At 34.3% G+C, this 21,539-nt stretch overlaps 1 protein-coding gene across 10 annotated transcripts in view; it reads right to left on the minus strand.

Annotated features, from left to right (window-relative positions):
- The window catches only part of Robo2 (roundabout guidance receptor 2), a 1,450,478-nt gene that overhangs the window by 1,131,989 nt on the left and 296,950 nt on the right, over nt 1-21,539 (minus strand). For 3 of the 10 annotated variants that reach the window (XM_070030463.1, XM_070030462.1, XM_070030461.1), the window contains exon 1: nt 10,807-11,432. The exons of 1 other annotated variant lie outside the window; for it this stretch is intronic. In XM_070030463.1, the coding sequence (XP_069886564.1) occupies nt 10,807-10,933 (127 nt within the window). In that variant the 5' untranslated portion in view covers nt 10,934-11,432. Of the gene's footprint in view, nt 1-10,806; nt 11,433-21,539 lie in introns of those variants that run through there. 6 more of the 10 variants (XM_070030472.1, XM_070030467.1, XM_070030471.1 and 3 more) reach the window with 3 other exon arrangements.

Raw genomic sequence — 21,539 nt, forward strand, 5'->3', positions numbered from 1 at the left:
ATTCAGATTTGGCTGTTTGAGATGCAACATAAGAGCAAAAGTAAAGCTTGGTATAAAGATATAAGATTAAATAAGATTATGCACGGAAAGCAATAAACAAAATACTGGCACCTAAGCAGTACTCAGTAGATGCTAATTATTAGCCATTAGGGATTTAACATTTCTATGTGTGTGTCCATACTAATAATAAAAGCTGAAAGCTGAGGGTATTTTTTTTTCTGAAGAAAATATTTATTGAAAGACTACCACTTGTGCTTGCATACCCTGTGTTCTTTGTTCCAATGTGGGATTGCTTAGAATCACAAATGTCAAAGAACCCACATTCAGAATCCACTAGTAAAAGGCAGACATGTGAATATAGATTACAGTTGGTGCTGATTGATGATAGGTATTGATGATACCCTCCAACAAGCTCAGCAAATGGGACATAACGTACCATAAAGTTATTTTAATTGCCTCTCAATGAATTTTCAGGACACTGGAAATAAAACTGTTGCAATGAAAATTATAAGCAACTAATCTTCCAATGGGATACATATATGTGGGGTTTTTCTTTTTCGGTAGGTTGTAGGGCTTGAATTCTGGGCTTGGGCGCTGTCCCTGTTCTCTTCAGCTCAAGGTGAGCACTCTACCGCTTGAGCCACAGCACCACTCCTGGTTTTCTAGTGGTTTATTTGAAATAAGAGTCTCACTTTCCTGCCTGGGCTGGCTTTGAACCGAGATCCTCAGATCTCAGCCTCCTGAGTAGCTAGGATTACAGGCGTGAGCCACTGGTGCCCAGCTACATGTATTTCTGTAAGCCTATTGATCATTTGTTTCTCCATTGTCCAGATTAAATTGAATTCACATTAAAGTTACAAGTAAGATAACTTGGGGCAGTTTCATCTTATCCTTTCAAAAATACTAATTAAGCTAGGAGCAAGTGGCTCATGCTACTCAGGATGCTGAGATCTGAGGATGGCAGTTCAAAGCTAACCTGGGCAGAAAGTCTGTGAGACTCTTTATATCCAATTAACCACCAGAAAACTGGAAGTGGAGCTGTGGCTCCAGTGGTAGAGCACTCTCCTTGTCCCTGAAGAGCTGAGGGACAGCCCCCAGGCCCAAGGTTCAAGCCCCACAAGCATCCAAAAAAAATTATTACTTAAAATTTTCCTATGGAAAAACATGCCACTCTTAAAACTATTTTACTGTATATGTATCCACTTGCATATCAGTCTTCAAACAGAAGGATAAAGCAATACTTTTATCTATCTATCTATATATAAGGCATTTAAAAGTATAACAGTAAATCTTTAAAATCATCCAATAACCTATGTTATTAAAATCTTATTTTCAAATATATATTTGAAGCTTCAAGATTCATGATTATAACTCTGTAAAGCTTCTCTGAATATACACTTTACAACTGATAACTAAGTTATAAGTGAGGCAAATTACATAATTGATATGTACTCACAGTTAAATGCAGCAATTAAAAAGGTGGACTATTTATAAGTAGGATGCTTGTGCATACATACATTTATACACTAATTTTCTTTAATTTATAGTACACATGTATGAATCTATATACACCAATTTGTAGCTGCAATAAAAAATCTCTTAAATGTTTTGTTTCAGATTGTTTAGAACTGTCAGATAAACCAGCTAATAGGATAATTTGTCTCCACATTCTATGTCAAGCACATAAAGAGTTGGCAGTGGGATCATTTTCAGTAACAACAATATCACAGATTAACCTAGTAAGACAAAGTGGATGATCACTACAACATGATCTTTGATGTTAGAAGAGGATTCTTTATAATTGTTTTCATTTTCAAGGTGTCAAAAATAAATTTTGTGACTATAACAAGGCAGATGCATTGCAGGATGACAGGGCTGAAAATTACTGTATCCAAGAAACTGGTGCCATATATTGTCTTCTAAATATTTCAGCTACTACAAGACTTTACCATTTCCTACAAAAAATATACTATTTCCTATTTAAACTGAGGGTATATTCATCCTGATTCTCAATGACTCTGCCACTGTTTTCCACTAATTCTCAACATACTGTCTATTGGAGTCAGTGAGAATTAATGACTGGCCCTCAAAGTTTGATGACCCCTGAGTTTGATTCCTGGTTAAAAATCTTAAAATCTTAGTCAAATTGTAACTGTCCTGTGACAAAGCTGTCACAGGACAGCTACAGATATGCAAGTAGTAAGTTAAACAGTACAAGGAATTACATGTCATAGAGTTTAGCACAGAGCTTTTAACACAAAAGGAAAGAAAAATTCTTGAATTAGAATATACAAACAGTCTATGCATATGGGAACAAACCTTCCTGTTGTCATTAGCTCTCACCATCAGAAATGTTTTCCCTGTTATATTTACCCATCAAAAGTAAATCTAGACACTGCATTTACAGTTTATAGGTTGCACAAGATATTTTTCTGAAATATGTCTTTGTGATGATCTTTTCTGATCCCTTTAAACATCTAGGCAATGAAAGGATATATAGGTTTTACTTTCCCCTTGTACTGTATAAACACAGTGTGTAGAGACAGCAAATGAACTAAAATGTTTAAAAATAGTACAGTGTATGTTGTCCTGGTTTATATAAACAAATTATCTTCATTACATCTTTGTGGACCTCAGGTGCTAGTATATTATCAGTGAACATCACAATCTAGCAGTGCATTGTTGTGCTCATTACATTTAATGATCAACAAACTCAACTCAAATACCTGTGTGTGTCTCTTGGCCCATGAAGTCTCAAACCAGAAGTAAGACATCCTATTAGTTAAATGAACATCTGTACTCGTTATGCTAAAGCAATCTTCAGCCTTCTACGGATTCTGGAAGGAGCTACAGTTATGCTTTTGAGGCCCTCAAATACATTCTTTATGATCTGCCAGCTATTACATTGGAGATTTTATGATGTGCTCCTGTCTCCAGAAACATAATCTTGGACTTTGCCCAGATTTATAAGTACCTCTTTCATGGAAGATCTTTTGACATTAACATGAACAGGATTCTTCTGAGCATGTGTAGGTTCTCTGCTAATAACCTAAGTGCTGAACTCTTCATACATTGACAAAAGGAATGAATGTCTATACCGTACTCTGGCAACTTAGCAAGAGCCATGAATTAATCATAGTGGATGAACTCATTTGCTCTTTCAAGTTTTCAAAAAATACTAGGAAATTAGTTTCTCTGTTTAGGCATGCAGGTTATTCATTTAGTATTTTATGTGGAGATAAGAATTTAAGGTATAGCCTTTCAAATAGCTACTGTTACTAAATACATATAATGTTTTCCTTCTGGTTTCTACACAATAATAAATTGGATAATATAACATCTCTACAAAGGACTCCATAGGCTTAGCTTTATATGCAATTAAACTTTTAAAACAAAAAATTGAACTTCTTATTTAGTTCTAGCTAATTCATTTAGATATAATTGAAATTTCATTAAAATTAGAACAAAAAGTAGTGTGGAGTGGCTTGATCTCTTCCTTCAAAAATTACTATTAATTAATTTGAAATGAAATGTGTTATTTAAACCACATCTTAGGTTGAAAGAAATCAACTGATAAGATTTCTCCCTTATATCAGGTACAGCTCTTTCTTTTCCTCTTCTAATTCTCAGATATAGACTGGTTCACAGACTAAATCCTCCCACAGCCAAACTCCAAACCAGATAACTTGAAATTTGCATTTTAAAATATATTGTAATTCTTTAGGAAAGATGTCTTCAGCTATCCCCATATTTCAGATATCACAGAAATTAAAAATATTTTCTGCATATTGAAAGCAAAGATCCACTTGGAGGAGGAGATAATACCCCACTACAACCTTAGAAATCAGCCCAAGTTACCCAGAAATTAATTAATGATGTGAAGGTCAGATTGAATGGAGCTTACCCAATTTTCTACTAAATTAAATTGAGAGCTTGGTGTGATATCCAAAACATAAATAAGAATAGAATATACTTTGGGTATTTACACATTTTTTTTCTGAAATTACATCAAGAAAAATTTAATTCTATTCTTAATATTCTACTAATATTCAATTCTATTCTTTAATTCTATTCTTAATAACCTCATTCCTTGAAGATTCTGGCCAAGAGAAAAGAAATCTCTCTTCCTAAAGACAAAACTAAAGTGCTATAAATCATAAGTTACATTTTACTGAAGGGTATATTCCTGAATATATGGTAATAGTAGGTTTTTTTCTCTCTTTGATAGACCAAGATTGAATACCTAACAAATACATTGCTTATTTTAAAAGCCTATCATGGAATCAGTAAACACATTACTTTTCTTTAGCAAAGTGGAGTGGTATTTTTAAGGTATCAGTTAGGGACTTTAGGTCTTTTATTTGAGTTTTATACTGTCAATCTAGAATTGGATTTTTTTAGTTATATTTCATATATTTCAGTCCTGCATAATGCTAGGTTGTAGAGGGAATAAAAGGACTGAATAGCTAAAAGACATCATCCAACTTGCAGGTGAAAGTGGGTGATGATGAATATTCTGGAGACATAATTGCCTTTAGATATAATGTGCTTGTTACCTTTCTTTCACAAATATTCTTCTTTGAATGACTTTATTTTCTTAATTAAAGACATTAACAGTGAATAATATCATAATAATATCATGATCTTTAACAATCCACCTCACTATTTGATTCATATAAATCTTCAACTGATTTAAAAATATAAACTCATCAGTTTTTAATTTGTTTTATTTTTTTCAAGTAACAAAGTCTGTGGAGATAACAATACTATATATGGCTTGCAACTAAGGGGTGTTCTAAAGTTTGAACTTGGCCTTGTACTTGCTAGGCAAATGCTTTACCACTTGAGTCATGCCCCAGACCTTTTTGCTTTAGTTATTTTTTGAACGGGATCTCAGGTGCATGCACAAAGCAATTTTGGTTTATGATTCTCTCCTTATGAACTTCCTGCATAGCTCAGAGAAGACACATGATAACAGGCTTAATTTGTTTGTAGATATGAGGGCCTTCTTAAAAGTTAGCCTAGGCTGGCCTAGAACAATGAGCCTTTGAGTCTCTTCCTAATGAGTAGTTAAGCTTAGAGGTGTGAGAGACTGTGTCTAGCTATTTTACCCTATTTTCTTAATGCCCAAATAATCTTGAAGATTGACGGTTTCAATTTTCAACCTAAGAAAATGAAATGACTCTCTGACAGAGCAGTAATATTATCCGTGATCCATTCTGAAGTTAAAAATTTATGGCTAGGTTGTAAACCTTTTGAAAATGTAGCTTATAATGGAAATGCTGACACCATTTAACTATGAATTCATGAACCCCAACATTAATATATCCTGAGCATTTCATTACTGTCAATTTATCTCACTTTTTAAAAATTAAATAACCTGTTACTTTCTTTAAAAGTCTACTTGCTTAAATATCTTTACTTTCTTATTTAATTCCTCAGTGTTTGTTTTGCTTTGCTTGTTTGATGGTGTGTAGAATTTAAGTAACAAAGAGGAGGTAGTGGGACCAATAAATAAACAAATACATGAACTCATACACAAAACTATTAAAAGTAGCATTAGCTAATGCAGTTTTTCAGATATTGCTTCCACAGATACAATGTTATTGCACATATAATAAATTGATCTTGAAATAATGTTTGTTTTTCAAAACAGTCTGTACATCTGAGGAGTCTTCACCATTCTTGATGAAAATAGCTCTTCTATTTTCAAGTAAATGTTAAAGAATAATTTTCAAATACTTTTGATAGTACACTATTCCTCACACTAAGAGCAGTCAGTATGAAAAGACTGTATTTCAAAGCTTCTTTCCAATTTTTCCTCTTGTATCATTTTACAAAAATGCAGTTAGTAAATAGTATATGCAATCTCAGGTTAGTTTAATTATAGCAAAATAAGCACGTATTTGTAAGAATTAGGTAATTAAAATGAAAGTTTTAGGCTAAAATTGAAGCTGTGAATTTGAGCAAAATTATACAAAATAGATGTCGATAAGAAATAGCAAGGAAATAATTTATGTAATTAAGAAAATTATTCTCAAGATCTATTTTATTCCAGTCAAAATCTCACATGCATAAAATATGCTCAATTGAGCAAATGGTATTTGTCAAATAATACTAATCAACACTAGCAGATTTTCTAAGAAATCTTTATGTATTTGTTAAGCATGTTGTAAATTAATGATTTTTTAGCAACAGTGTTGCTTACTTTTTTCTTTCTTTACATTTTATTTTTTTACCTTTATTGTAAATGTGATATACAGAGAGGTTAGAGTTACATAAGTTAGGTATTGGTTACAGTGTCACCCCTCCCACATTTTCTCCCAGGATTTTCTCTAACTGTGCTACTTTTTATATATACAAAACAGATTTTTGTAAATTTTATAATTACTATAATTGCCTTCATATAATTTACAACTTAATGCTGAAATGATATAGTAAAACTTTTGTGATAATGAATAAAAATTACTTACAAATATTCAAGAAACTTGAAATTAACATGTAAAATTACAGAATGTGTTATTACTGTTTTTTATGTAATATACATGGGTTATTTATTATTCATTGGATATCTCTTAAGGTATTATAATGTCTGTTAACCAGAAGTTTCTTCAAATAACTCACAAAGTGGTAAGCAAGATATAGACACATACAACACAAGTCAGCACTATAAAAAAATGACAAATGTATTTTAATCTAGAGTGCCATACCTTTGAAAGGTGTAATATTACTTTGAGCTTGTAACTGGGGGAAATTGGAGCTGGGGCTAGCATTATTGCTGTTAGACAGCAGTGATTTCAGAAAAATATCAAAGAACCAGTAATGCTTCTCCAAACAACAAAGTCTTGTTATTTCAGTGTTTGTGACAGAATAAATCATCAGTGAAATGTTTAACTTTTATTATTAAAACATTGATTTGTTCATATTACAAGTTCTTTGATACATTGGATTGGATTGTGATGCTTACTAAAACAAAGTAAACTGTTCATGAGTTCAGAAGCCTAGGGTAAAAGCAACCATAAGCAACACAATAATAATGGGCTTGTAGGTAATAAACAGCATCAACTAGATTTTCTTTCAGTTTTCACTTTTAAAGACAAATCCTTCAACAAACTTTAATCAATTCCTAATTGGTTGTCAATAAATTACATGAGACATGAAGACAAGGGCACCATACCTATGTTTCAACCCACCATGAACAAAAACAACTCAGTCATTGTATGTGTTGATTCTAATAATTCACAAAGGGAAACAACTGCCAGAGATATTTTTCTTTGCTTAGCAAGGAGAAGCAAGGGCAACCATTATCTCTGATATTTGAGATAAAACAAGTAGGAAGATATGAGAAAAGCTTGAGAGCATTGAGAACTTCATATTCTGTTCCCACAGTTTAACCCCTACATCCTAACTGAGATGGTTGTGAGAATTCAACAGACATTACTGGGATTCTGTTCAAATAGAATCAAGGTCAAATGATGATGATGATGATGATGATGATGATGCAGCAAGGACTAACAAGAGTTGGCCAGTCACTTCATTTGATCAGCAGCAACTCTCACTTTCAATGAGGAATATTTTAGTGAGAAAAGTTTTGGTTATATTATTGAGTGTTAACCTACCCCAAGTTTTATGCTGATTTTTCTATTTACCTCTCATTTGCAACTGTTACAATATCATATTTAAAATAGAGTTTACCTTCTGTTAATAACAGGAATCTAAATATATATATATATATATATACTTATATTAGATACTTATATACTTAAATGTTTATATGCTATATAATATAATATATATTATATGTAATATATATATTTATTTATACATACATTCCATTTTTGTTACACATACTGACAATCTGGAATCTAAAGTTCTCTGTAGAGTTATGATCATTGGAATGAAGCCGTTCATATCTTTGCATCTTCCCAGTATAGATAATTTCATGTATATAATCAGGTTCTTTAAATGAAGATGGTGACAATGAAACAGAATTTCCAGTTGGTTTATCACAAAAATTTACTCTTATGATCTCTTATGTTATGCTTTGCACTGATCAGGTAAAGCACTGTATTCCCTTTAGGAATTCATAGGATGTGATTACATAGAAAAGCATAGTCCTCAGAGAAAACTTCCTGGCCTACTAACCTATATTTGTGATTCATGCTCATTGATAAGCTTTAAAAAACTATCCTGGTAGTCAAACAATATTTAGCATGTTGTTTTTCACCCAAAGTTCTAACAAGTCAGCTTGCAGACATTTGTTTTGTGAAGGCTGGCCACGTGCTGTTTCCACCATTCCTCAAAATCCACAGCTATAACTGGGCTGTGATGCTGCCACTCCCCAGCCCTACCCAAATAACCTCTTCTCCCAGAATAATGGTTCCAGTTAATACAACAAAAATGGAAATTGTCAGCGTGGGCAGGTGGCCATATGGAGGTTGACAGCTGCTCAATCAGATTAAGACAAATGCAATAAGCAATGTGAAAAAAAAAAGAAACAAGAAAAAAAAACACCTCAGAAGAAAACTCTGCTGCTTTGCTACTGTTATTTTTTCCCAGGATTCTTAGAAATAGTACATCAGTGTGCTCAAATTAGTATTGATGTGAAACAAGTCAGAGATGTACAGCAATTTTCTTTAAAATTGTGAGTTTTGACCCCGTACCTCTAGCCATAAAATTTAAAAGGCATCTTCGTTCCATGCCCTACCTCATACATACCTCTGCTAGGTATCTCAAAAAATAATAAAATGTCTACTACTTTCTGAAAAAAAATCATCAAAGTATGCTTTATAAAATTGCATAATATGCCAAGAAAAAAGTGACAGAATTTTACAACTCACTGAAAGATAACACACCACCATCAATAGCCAAGCTCATGAATAAATAAATATTTACAACATGTACATATGCATATCAAGGCAAAGCTACATGGCAGGAACTTCCAAGTCAGTGGAACATATTTATGCAGTGAATATACAGTGATAAACAGAAGCACTAAAAAGGACATAATTTTAAAGTACATTCAACACACTTAAAAGTTTTCTAGTAACTTGCCTGACCTTTCCAAAATATGTGAGACTCTTTTAACAATAAATGAAATATGTTGCTATGATTGCCTATTGCTGAACTTGACTGAGTCATATCATCATCCAGCAGAGCTAGCAAATTTCTAGCTGAGCTAGTTAGAGAACATTGGACAAAAGTAGTGATATGTTCAAAGATGAAACATTTCAGACCTGATTTACAAATGAAATCCAATGCATCTGTATCTAAAGCTGTGTGGAATGAATAAATGCCTAGGAACCACAGGCAAGCATTTTTACTAGATTAACAAGTTTTCTTAAAAAAAACTTTGCAGCTATTTAATGTTCTCACTGCAGCTCCAGATCTAGAGCTGAAGTTTAACCCACAAAATTAAACTTCGACACTTTGTAAGTACCCACTGTCTTTGAAAAACCTATATGCGAAATAACAAGTTAACCTTTCTGATAGCTTCCTAGACATAGTAACACCAGGCATCTCTAGCACCCAAACCAACGAAAAGCTGACATGCAGGTTAACAAAAATAACAATTGCAATCCAGTAATGGGGTGATATAATTTACACAGCCCATGACCACTAGCCCTACAACTCCTCTGGGTGGATATATACCATTCACCCAAACTAAGTGCCTGGTAGAACTTTTCCCGAGGAGGTAGAGTATGGAGATTTGTAATGTCTTTCACACAACAAAAGGAGAGACAACCAGGATCAAACTGAAAGGGCTGGGGTATTTAGACAATCCTGCCGAGATGTTGTGATAAATTATTAAAACTTGTTGTTAACATTCATGGTTCTCTTTAACCTAGATCACAACTCTCACAGTAAAGCGAAGGTGTGGGGGATGGGGGTGGAGACTGGAAAACCTCACTAAAGCAAAGATAAAAACATGCAAGAAAAGGTATTCTGTAAAGCCAGATTCCTCAGAAATCCTTCTTCAAGATTTTTTTCCCCTAAAATATAGACAGTCTGTCCACAAAGTCTCTCCTGAGCTATTTTTGCAGCATCATTTAGGCTGACTCCATTCACAGAACACAAACCTCGATAACTTGTGTCTGGTTCAAACAAATGGCATGCAAGGAAAACAGAACCAACTGAACTTTATGAAAAGAAAGGTTCAAAGTCTCAAAAATTCTTCCCCATCTCCTAATATTTTTTTTTGTGCAAGCAGTAGAAAATGAATTACAGTGCTCCTAAAGTCCTAAAAAGCTTTCTCTCATTCAGCTTAGTTTTTCAATCAAGTTAGCATAATTTATCTTAGCACATGGACACTAATCGAATCAGTTAAGAAAATGAAGTATTGGTAGCATTCTATTTCCTAAAATCCCTCTGGTCATTTCACAGAATCTGCCAATGATTCAAGGACCTCGCACCTTCAAATCTATTTCATTAAAAACCACAATAAAGCGTCCTAAAGATAACATACATATCCTTGAACTAGAGCAGCATGCATCTGGCCTGAGAATCTGCCTGCTGGTAAGAGTCATGGCCATACTTTGAAAGCCCAGCAACCTCAAAATTGCAAAGATATATTTATATCAATGTGTGTGTGTGTGTGTGTGTGTGTGTGTGTGTGTGTGTAAGAGAGAGAGAGAGAAACTCTTCTTCCTAGCCACCTACAACACAGATACCCTTTCCTGAAATAAAAATTCGATTTCAATGACAAACAGTTCCTATCCCTTTAAGCTGTTCTCAAGTTACCATTCACTAACCTTACAAACTCTCCCCATGCATTTAGATCATTAACACAAAACTTTCATCACTTACCCCCTTTCCAAGGTTTTCCTTTCCAGGGGGTCCGGGTCAGCTTGCTGAGAGTTGGTCCAGAGAAAAGCATCAACACGAAGAGAAGTTCAAGCCTAGAAATTTTCCCCACTTTCTCTGATGATAACATCTCCACAAGTGAATCTCATACAGTATCTCACATCCTCTTCCCTCCTGCTTTTAAAAATAGCACTAATCATTGAAAAACCTGAGGAAGGTGTTGTTTTGCCATCTTTAACAGCTGAAGGAGCAGCTCCCTGATGTAGCCCTGAGCCAAGCTACATTTCTTCCGGCTCCCGTTCCTGCTCCTGCTCCTCAGTACGCAGTCAGCACTGCTGCTACTCCAAGAGCTATAAAATAATTTTCTGTTCTCCACTTTGCTTTCAGTGGGAATATATTCCTCAGCGTTCCGGGTGAGCTTGATTGAAAATGATACAAACAGTCATGTCTGTGTCCGGCAGAAAAGAGAAAAGATGTCAGGATTGTGTGGGGAAAAAAATAATAAAAATAAAAATAAAGATGAGAAAGCAGTTGTACTGACAGCTTTCAGGCTGCCTGTGTGATCCTAATAGCCGTGCAACCAACCAAATTGCTCTTTTAAGAGTAATAAGGCTTCACTGAAAGCCAGTGGCACAGCTACTTGGGTGGGTAGTACTGAGCTTGAAAATAATCACCCAGGCACAGACACTGATAATGACTGCCTCCGTCTAGATTCAGAACAGGAAGGGCTGTGCAAATATAGTATGCACAGAGGGTAGTTAATCTATTGTGTGGATAGACTCAGCCTGCAGCGAAGGCATTGCTAACAGACTTAGAACTTCAAGTGGTTTTATTTTTCCTTTACCTCACCTTGTGACATTAAAATGGGACTGCCTCTGCACTAATTATGCATCCATGGGTCTGAAATATTTATTAGATGAACAAGAAGTATGTGATTTTTTTTTTCTCCCCCACAGTGAAACCAGAAAGGCAAGTTCTCAATAGTGATGATTCTTTTTGGAAGCAAAGTCAGTGTTTGTTTTTTCCTGCATTCTTCTGTCTCTTTCATGGGTTCACAATGAATGTGACAAGTAAACTTCTAGACATACTAAGTAGACTCTATCAATCACATATCATGGAATCACTTAAAAATTGTACATATATAAATGTACATATATACAAGTCACATATATTATATTTACACACATATGTCACCATGGAAATATCAGCTCTCTAAGACTCTTAGTCTTCTTTGAATCTACTTATGCAAGTATTAGTGCTCACAGGTGTGGTTATAATTAACCATCAAGTACACTGCTCTACCTCAGGATGAAGAGGAGATAGATAAAGTCATGTCAGTAAAAGTTATTTGATCTCAATTATTCTGATCACAATATCCTGTCAAATATTTTTGTCCATCTGCATTTATTTTGGTACTTTCATATGGTCATTTATTCCCTTAATCAGTGAACAAAAATGCATGAATTATGCATTTATATATTTTGAAGCAATCAATGACAATAATACAATTATCATCAATTTTATGATGTTGCCACTTTCAAACTATGATTAATTGCTCTTTTCAAATTATGTCCTTGGATATAGTAATTTAAAAGACTGTGTTATCTTGTTAACACAAGCTCTGCAGTCAATTAAAAATTATTAAAATATGATTTTTCTTTCTATGTGTAGATTAAAAATATTTCTATTTGCATATATTCATTATAAAATGGATTTAATTATTGTTTTCCTATATGTGCATATAAATGTTCTTTGATCAAATTCACTCTATTACTTTTATTTTCTCTTTCCTAAAATACCATGTTTTATAAAGAGTTTATTAAAGTTAGTGAGACACTTAAACAAGTTTTCATACTGATAAAATATAGCCCTGTTGTATTTAATTTTTAACTTGAAAATTTCTGAGAGACATATGAGAAAAAATTTACATTGTAACTATTTTTCAAATAGTAAATTTAAAATTTTGGGTCTGCGCCTACTTTAAAACATTAAGTTTAATATTCAGACCTATAAACCTATCTACTCAGGAGGCTGAGGAATGCTGTTCAAAGATAGGCTGGACAGGAAAGTCTGTGAGACTCTTATCTCAAATTAATCACTAAAAAGCCAGAAATGGAGCTGTGGGTCAAGTATTAGAACACTAACTTTGAGCACAGAAGCTTAGGGATGGCACCCATAACCTGGGTTCAGGACCCAGGACTGGCACCAAAAAAAAAAAAATAAATGTTGTTTATATTTAACTCAGAATTTGATTTTCTCTCTTCTTAATTGAATATAAACAGAAATTGGTAGAATGTATTGGCCAGCCCCCATAGTACTATGTTCTGAAATAGAATGAGAACTAAACTTTTGTAGAGTCCCTTTCCTTCATTAGGAACACATTCTTCCCCAACTATTGAGTTTTTATTAATGATGACTTGTTCCCCTTAAGTAGAATAGGAAAATATCAACTAGGCTTGGTAAGGATGGTGAACCATTCTGAAGGACCAACCCAGAGCAGGGTTAATAGACAAAGCGCTCTTTCTTAAAAATAGGATAAGGTTGGACAGGTTGACTGTGAAAAAAATTTCATGTTTGGACTTTTAAAGTTTACTCTTTTTCAGTGACCTGTAATAAGCACCAGGCTATGGGTTTCCCTGGTGGGTAGATTGGAGTGAAATTGGAAGAATCAAATCACTGGTGCTCAGGAAGGGAAGTCATTCTCTTCCGGAACTCAATCTAGTTTGATGATGTTCTATTGAAACTTTTCTAGAAGTCAGAAGAGAACACCGGAAATCTCCTGATGAAACAAATGAAAGCAGCAAATAGAATGCACGAGGGTAGAGTTTAAAGGAAAAATAAGTTGTTGAGTAGAGGGACAGTTCTATAGGAGGTCTCTCAGCAAAGATACGAACACAGAAATGCCTCCTCATTTAGTTAATATTAAGGTATCTAACTTATACTTTCTGGGAATTTTGTATATGTAAATTTGTTTTTAAATCTTTACATCAATGAAATAGAGTAGGAAAAATTATTGCCTCCATCTCATACAATATGAACTGATACACAGAAAACGTAAGTCACTTATTGAAGGCGATAGAAGTGGATTTTAGACTCAGTTTTGTTCTGAATTTTTGCCAAACCTCTATTTTAATGTCTTCTCCTTTTTTTGTAGTCAATCTTTCTGAGTTTACCTTCATATTAAAAACAACTAAATATAAAATAGGACTAAATAAAATAGTGATAACCTACTCATCATGTATCAGATTTTAAGAACTTTACATATTTTAGTTATTTCATCTTCACAACCACCTTAGGAGAGGAGGCAATACTATTCAGACATCCAATGTTGATCCTCTATGAACTTGGATATTTTAAATTCTGTTTTCTAGAATCTGATGCTTGCACTTGAGAAAACCAGATAAGAGTCAAGGCAGACCGGTAAGTGACAGAATTGGAGTAGCCCAAGTATGACTTGGATTCACTCATTCATTGGTGGCAGTCACAGAAAGTTCTACAAATGAAATAAAAAATAATCTAGAGATGGTCCCACGGAGAGATGCTATAAAAATAAACTTCTTGACTACCTGCTTGTTTCTAAAGGAAAACAGAAGAGTCTCCAGCAGCACTTGGTTTACAGAAAGTTACAATGCAACATAATAAATGTTTTAATGCAGGTCATAAAGAATTGTCAGAAGACTATAGAGAAGAATTGTAAAGAAGGTACATATTAAAGTGTAGTGAAAGAGAGGAGTCAGGCCTGCTAGAATACTCAGGGCAAAGAAGGTGGCCATTTGACTAAGAATCACAGAATTAATATGTAGCAAGTCAGGCCAGGGTAGGCAGAGGATAATCCATGTTGAAAGAATAATATAATCATGGTCATAGAGATGCAAAGAAGCCAGGATCCTGCCAGGAACTGCAAGAAACAGTGTGGCTGGGATATTGTGCATAGAGGCAAGCAGCAGGAGACATAAAACAATAATAGGCAAAAGCTAGATTGAAATTTCTAAATATACCATCAACTTATGGTCTTAGACTGTCCTATGATGGAAGGATAAAAAAAAAGCATTAAAGCAAGAAATTTATATTATCCAAAATGAGGATTTTTTGATTGTTCATTTGTTTCTTGGTTATGGGGCTTGAACTGAGGGCCTAGGCACTGTCCTTGAGCCTCTTTGTGCTCAAAGCTAGCATTCTACCACTTGATCCACAGTGCCACTTCTGTTTTTTTTTTTTTTTTTTTGCTTATGTGGTGCTAAGGAATCAAACCCAGGGCCTCATGCATGCAAGGCAAGCACTCTACCACTGAGCTACCTTCCCAACCCCGACATTTGGTTTTTGAGTGGTTAATTGGATATGAATCTCACCGGGACTTTTCTGCCCAGGTGGATTTGAATTGTGTTCCTCAGATTTCAGCCTCTTAGGATTATGGGCATGAGCCACCGATGCCCAAAATGAGTTTTTAAAAATAGGAAAGAGGCTGAATTTTGGCATAGAGAGAAATTGGAATCAGATAATACAATGTAGAAATTATAACAATATTTTAAGCAAGGGGTATCTGGAAATTGAATAGTCAGGAAGAAACTAATTTGCAATAATTTTTAAATATTTAATTTCAGCACTCATTAAGTAGATAAACATTTAATAACCTCATACAACAATCAGACAGATTCAAAGCATTTTAAGATTAATGAGATAAAGCCTCTGGAATCAAAATGCCTGTATAAAGCTGCACAGCATTTGTGAAGCCATGGGTTTGATTCCCAGTGTGGGAAAACAAAACACAATTAATGAAAAAAACCTTTTAGGATTCTCAATTATATTTTATTTTATTACAACTAGCTATTCAATTATTATTATACTTCTATTTATGCAAAATAAAAACAATCTTCTCAACTAGGTAACAGTGGCTTACACTTATAATCCTACCTACTTAGGACTCTGAGTCTTAGAGGATCAAGGTTTTCAGCCAGACCTGGCAGAGAAGTCTGTTAGATTTTATCTCCAATTAACCACCAAACAGCTTGGCTGGAGGAATGATTCAAGTGGGAGAGTATGAGCAATAAGCAAACTGAGATAAAATTTCCCCAAATCATTCAGTATTGGGAATTAAAACAAAAACAAACAAAACAAAACAGCAATGAAAACAACAATAATAACATATTCTTGCCTCTCATTTGATAATTTCTGATACTAAGCAATACTGAAATGTAAGCTATATTATTATGCTTTTAATTTAAAATGCAGGAGATAATCCTCGAATAAGTTTACAACCAAAATTATGAATAAGCCTTAAAAAGAATTCATTGACTTTTGCATCAATTCATTGTTCATCTCATTGATTATTCTCACTTTGTTAATTGTGTTTGAAAGCTGATCCAAATTCTTTCTAAAAGAACTATGAATTCAGGCATAGATTATCAGATAGAATTTTACCTGGGACAATTTCATAAATCAAGTGACCATTGGCAAGGTGTGGAGAATGATTTGCTTATCATTGAGAACTGGTAGGCATGTGTGAGGATGATGCAAAGGCACACCCTGCATAGAGACCAGGGATCTGGCCAAGTATCTTATGATAAAGAAGACACTCCTCACAACCTAGAATTATTTGGCTCCCAAAATTCATAAAGCTGATCCTAACAAAAACTGAAGTATTCTTAACCTGTCTGCTGTAGGGCAACTTGTAGCCATTTAACCTACATAAAGCCAGAAGCAATATTCTTTTGAGCTGAAGCTGAATAGTTGATAATGGACCACTTACTACCAATATGCTTTTCAACCACAGCAACTTAAAACATCCAACTGCAAATTATTCTGTTTGTGCTATATTGTTTCAAAGGAAGCTTCCCATTTCACCTATTGTAATCCCCTTGTGGAGAATTGTTTCTCTTCCTGAACACTTTATGTAAGGCCAGAGAAATGGTGAATTTGCTCTACTTGAGTGCTGGAAATGACCTAGGGATGCATGAGTATGTGTGTAAAAACCTTTCTTGTCCAGAAATTTCTCACTATTCTGTTACTCAAAACCTGGAGAAAGTCACAAAGGCAAATTCAGCTTTGGAAGCCTGTAATTAGTTTCCTTCATATTAACTCTGCAATGATTAGTTTCTGCTAAGTATACGCTGACTGATGGTCAATTTATTTTATAATATATTCCATTGACAAGCCTTCAGAATAAAACTTTACTTGGGATTTCACCAAAGACAAAGTGGTTTATTAGTCACAATACTACCTTGGTAATTATTGAAAGACCACAGATCAATTCATTAATACATGTAAGCACAAATTGTTGTCATTAATTATTTTGTTATTAGGAGATATTGATTTCAGCCACTTCAGTTCACTCTTCTTCAAATCCAAATCATTTCACAGACTAAATTATATATATGTATATATGTGTATATATATATCTCTCCACTAACTTTATTCACAAGGTCACATGTGTGCTAACGTGTACCAGATCAAATATGCAACATACACATATTTTAGTTACAGTCTGAATGAAAACTTAACTCTAGGGGCTGGGAAGGTGGCTCAGCGGTAAGTGCTTGCCTTGCATGCTTGAGGCCCTGGGTTCTATTCCTCAGCACCACATAAGCAAAATGAAAAAAGCCGGAAGTGGCGCTGTGGCTCAAGTGGTAGAGTGCTAGCCTTGAGCTGAAGAGCTGAGGGACAGTGCCCAGGCCCAGACTTCAGGCCCCACGACTGGACCCCCCCCCCAAAAAAAAAAGAAAAGAAAACTTAACTCTAGTTAATTGAAGCATCTATTGACTCAAAAGGAAAAATAAACTTCTCACTTGTTTCCATTGTAACAAAGTTTTACTAAGACTTCCATTCTTCTTTCCTTGGCCAGTGATTTCTATAGAATAATCATCTCTGAACACCTGTGATGATTTAAGACCCCAAGGTGCCTGTGTGTTACTGGGCTGCACATCAACTATCCTCCTATGAACCCTCAGCTATAGCAGGAGAGCAGGTGGGACTAAATCTGGAGAGATCAGGGCCAAATGCTTCCCTTCAACTATTAAATGAGTTCTTCAAATTGCATTGCATTTTTAAACTATTATTTCCTTTTGTTCTAAAGAAGTCAGTAAAGGCTTGTACATCTTATTAATATGCTCTTTTAAATGCTTCTACTGAGAAAATTCAGCTTCAAATTTTGCAGCATGTGTTTGATTTAAAAATTGGTCCTACAGTATATTGGAAATGAACTTTACAATATTGGGCGGGGTGGGGGTTTGTGCAGGGTGGGGGAGGGAAGGCATAGTGGGACAACAACAAGGAAGGGAAGGGGTAACCATCATCGACAAGTAACTCATTGCCCCACTCATGTAACTGTAACCCCTCTGGACAGCATCTTAACAATGAAATAAATAAATAAGTAAGTAAATAAGTAAATAAATAGTGGTCCTAAATGTTGATGGGTTCATAACAATAACCTAGGACAAAATCAAAATTTAGGTTTCATTCTTTTTCAGTTTCTTTGCCTGTAGAAATAGGATACATTATTTTGTAAAGATTCTCTTGCATACTTGTGAAATAGGAGGCTTCCATACCAGGGTCCCAAAACTACAATAGAAGAGAAAGCTTAAGTGAATTCTAGTTTGCTCTACCTTACCTCATCCTTCATCCTTATAATATATAACAGTGGGATAAAATTGTTTCAAGTCTTAATGTTTTGTCTATTATTATTATGATATTCAAATTGTTGTACAAAAAGGTTTCAACTTAGCAAGCCCCCTTCTGTGTAAAATTAACCTAATGAAACTTGGTAAATATGAGGCATCCATGAGAAAAAAATAATTTCAGGTCTATGCTAACACATGCTTAATCTAAATTGCAAATGCTACATGGCTTCTCTGCAAAACAGAGCAGAATCTGGGTCCTGGAAAAATGTCCTTATCACATTAAAACAATAAACTTTAGAATCTAGTGGAACATGATAGAAACTATACAAAACATACTTTTTCTCCATCTCCAATATTTTCTGAGGCTTATGTAAAGTTCATTTAAAGGACAGTTGCTGTAAAGTTTGACATGGCCTATTGGCTATGCTACATCAACCACATAAAGTGTTTCATACCTGTAGGAAATACAATAGGATGTTTGTTAAAGGAATCATAATTCTTTTTTGTATCTCATAATTAATTTACACTAATGGTATATTTTTTCTACACATATAAGATTTAAGTAGGCTTTCTAGCCAAATATCACAGACACTAAATCACAGTATTCCAGAATCCCATGAGGATGTTTGCAGGGTAGGTATTAATACATATAGTTGAATCTGCCTGTGGCTTTGCCTTTGACTGCTCTTTGTAGACACATGGTAAATCTTTCAGTGAAAAGCATCTCTGCATTGTGATTATTAAAGATACCACACACAATTGTTGACCAGATTTTACAACAAAGACAAATACATTTTTGCATCACAGGTTGAGCATACATTTTAAAAAGTAAAATTTTGTGAAACATAAACTTGAGCACTTTTGCAATGTCTTTACCATCTATGACTAATTCTTATTATCAACCACAAAGTTCTGTAGGAAGAATTGTAAATCCACTATGTAACATATACCATAAACATAACATATGTATATAATCGGTATGGTGTGTATGTATGTGTGTGTGTGTATATATATATATATATATATATATATAGTTAGTTAGTTAGTTAGTTAGTTAGTTAGTTAGTTAGTTAGTTAGTTAGAGATGTCATAGAGCATCAGACCTCAAGATGGAGGAAAAGTCCATATAAAATGAGAACCAATATCAACACATATATGCATGTGCACACATATATGCATACTTTGGTTCTCCAGTTTTGACAGATAGAGGTTCTCCATATCCAAAGAAATCCAATTGTCATGTCAGCAACAAGAGAACCAGGTTAAAAAAAAAAAGACAAAGGCACAAGAAGCTGTCTCTTTGAGATAAAAGGAGAATAGGCTTTTGAGGAAATAAAGTATTGGCCATGGGATATAATGATACATAGATAGTCGATAGAACATCAAAAGCAACTGTGGTAACTTTCATCTGCAATCACAGCAACTCTTCCTACTCCAGAGACTTGAGGCATTGGATATAATGAGATAAGTACATATAAAAAGGATCATCTATGTGTCATAAGCTTACAGAATCTTATAATTTGGATCAATCCAAATGATCACTCATTTATAAAGCAAAAATGGGCTAACATTCCTCACCAGTAGTGTCCTGGATTATGTTGAAATATTTCAAGTTATGAAACTCTGTTCTTTTCTCTAGAAATATCCTCTTGAATTGATAGGAAATTCTTCAGATTTTTTTATTTCAATCTATTCCTTCTAGTCCCATCTCTTTTAAGTAATGCCGAATAAATATATTCTTTCTTCAAGACAGCTCTTCAAATAACTATTTAAAAAAGACTGCTTTTCCCCTTGGTTTCACCCCTAAAATCACCTTCAGGCTAAAGAATTTGCTTTCCTTTGAACACAAGTTTCTGATTCATTATCATCTAAGCAATTTCCTTTCTTTGGATTTTTGGATGCTATTAACTTTGTTAAAGTCAATCTGAACATCAGATTCAACAGTATTTATTTATTCTCCCAAAGCACAATGCTTTTATTCATCTCTTCTGTCTCCATAATTCAAGCAGAACTAAACAAAACTTGAATGATCTGGTCACTGTTCTGAGTACCTTCTCCCTTCTCAATCTCACCCGCCTTTTCTTCATGGTAGGAGATGGAGGCTATGATGTATGACAGAAACATGCCTCACAATTTACTTCTGTGGCTCAATGTCCTGTGCCCTCTAGCATGAAGCTTAATGGTTCTGACAAGAAAACAATCATCTGGCTTCATTTCCTTTCCTGTTGGATGTCAATTTTACATGACCATAGGGACAACTTCTCACTCCTTAAAACTTCCAGGATAAGGCCATTTATTTTTTTCTATTTTATTGGCTAATTTAAAACTATTGAAAAATAATCTAGAAATAATACTTAAAACAATTATGCCTAATAGTGTAATTTATCCACACACATTGATATTAACATATATGCATATGTGCATATATAAGCACTCATTCCTAAGTAAGAGGATTTGTTAATTAATCACTCTTAACAGCAAAATAGCTTCCCATTAGTCAAGCCTTGGGTTAATTAATTCCCTAGATGATGAGTGATATGAGTCCGTGTTCTTCCTTCCTAACTACTTACTATTCCATCCAGAAGACAAGCTCAATATATCTCTCAAAGAGCGGCCTGGTTTCTGCTTTGGTGGAGGCTGAATATTAGCTCTATATCTGATAACCATTTTCTTGGAATAAAAAATATTGAATATAATTTTTCTTTGACACAGTACTATTTAAAGTTCATGGGAATAGCAAGAACCATTTAAAACTGGAAAATGAATGGTTTAAGGTGAAGCCATACCTTGGCATTGAAGTTGAAAAGGATTTCTTATAAATAACAGCACCCAAACATGCAAGAAAGTCCTTATTCATACAAGCCTGATATTCCAATTGGATTCATTCAAAGGTATGAGTCACTGAAATGTTTCTTTTAGGTAATGTACATAATAGAAAAAGTCTGACCTTGTTTCAACAGCTCCATTGTCTTTGAAGACAGGGAGGTGGAAGGTTAGAAAATGGCCAGAAATTAACCTCTCTATCAACAAACAGCAAGTAAATAAAAATCTCTTGCCAGGCATGGTGGCTAATGCCTGTAATCCTAATTACTCAGGAGGCTGAGATCTGAGAATCTCGGTTCA

The sequence above is a fragment of the Dipodomys merriami genome, unplaced genomic scaffold (assembly GCF_024711535.1).
Source record: "Dipodomys merriami isolate MVZ:Mamm:240054 unplaced genomic scaffold, mDipMer1.0.p SCAF_2, whole genome shotgun sequence".
Taxonomy (NCBI): Eukaryota; Metazoa; Chordata; class Mammalia; order Rodentia; family Heteromyidae; genus Dipodomys; species Dipodomys merriami.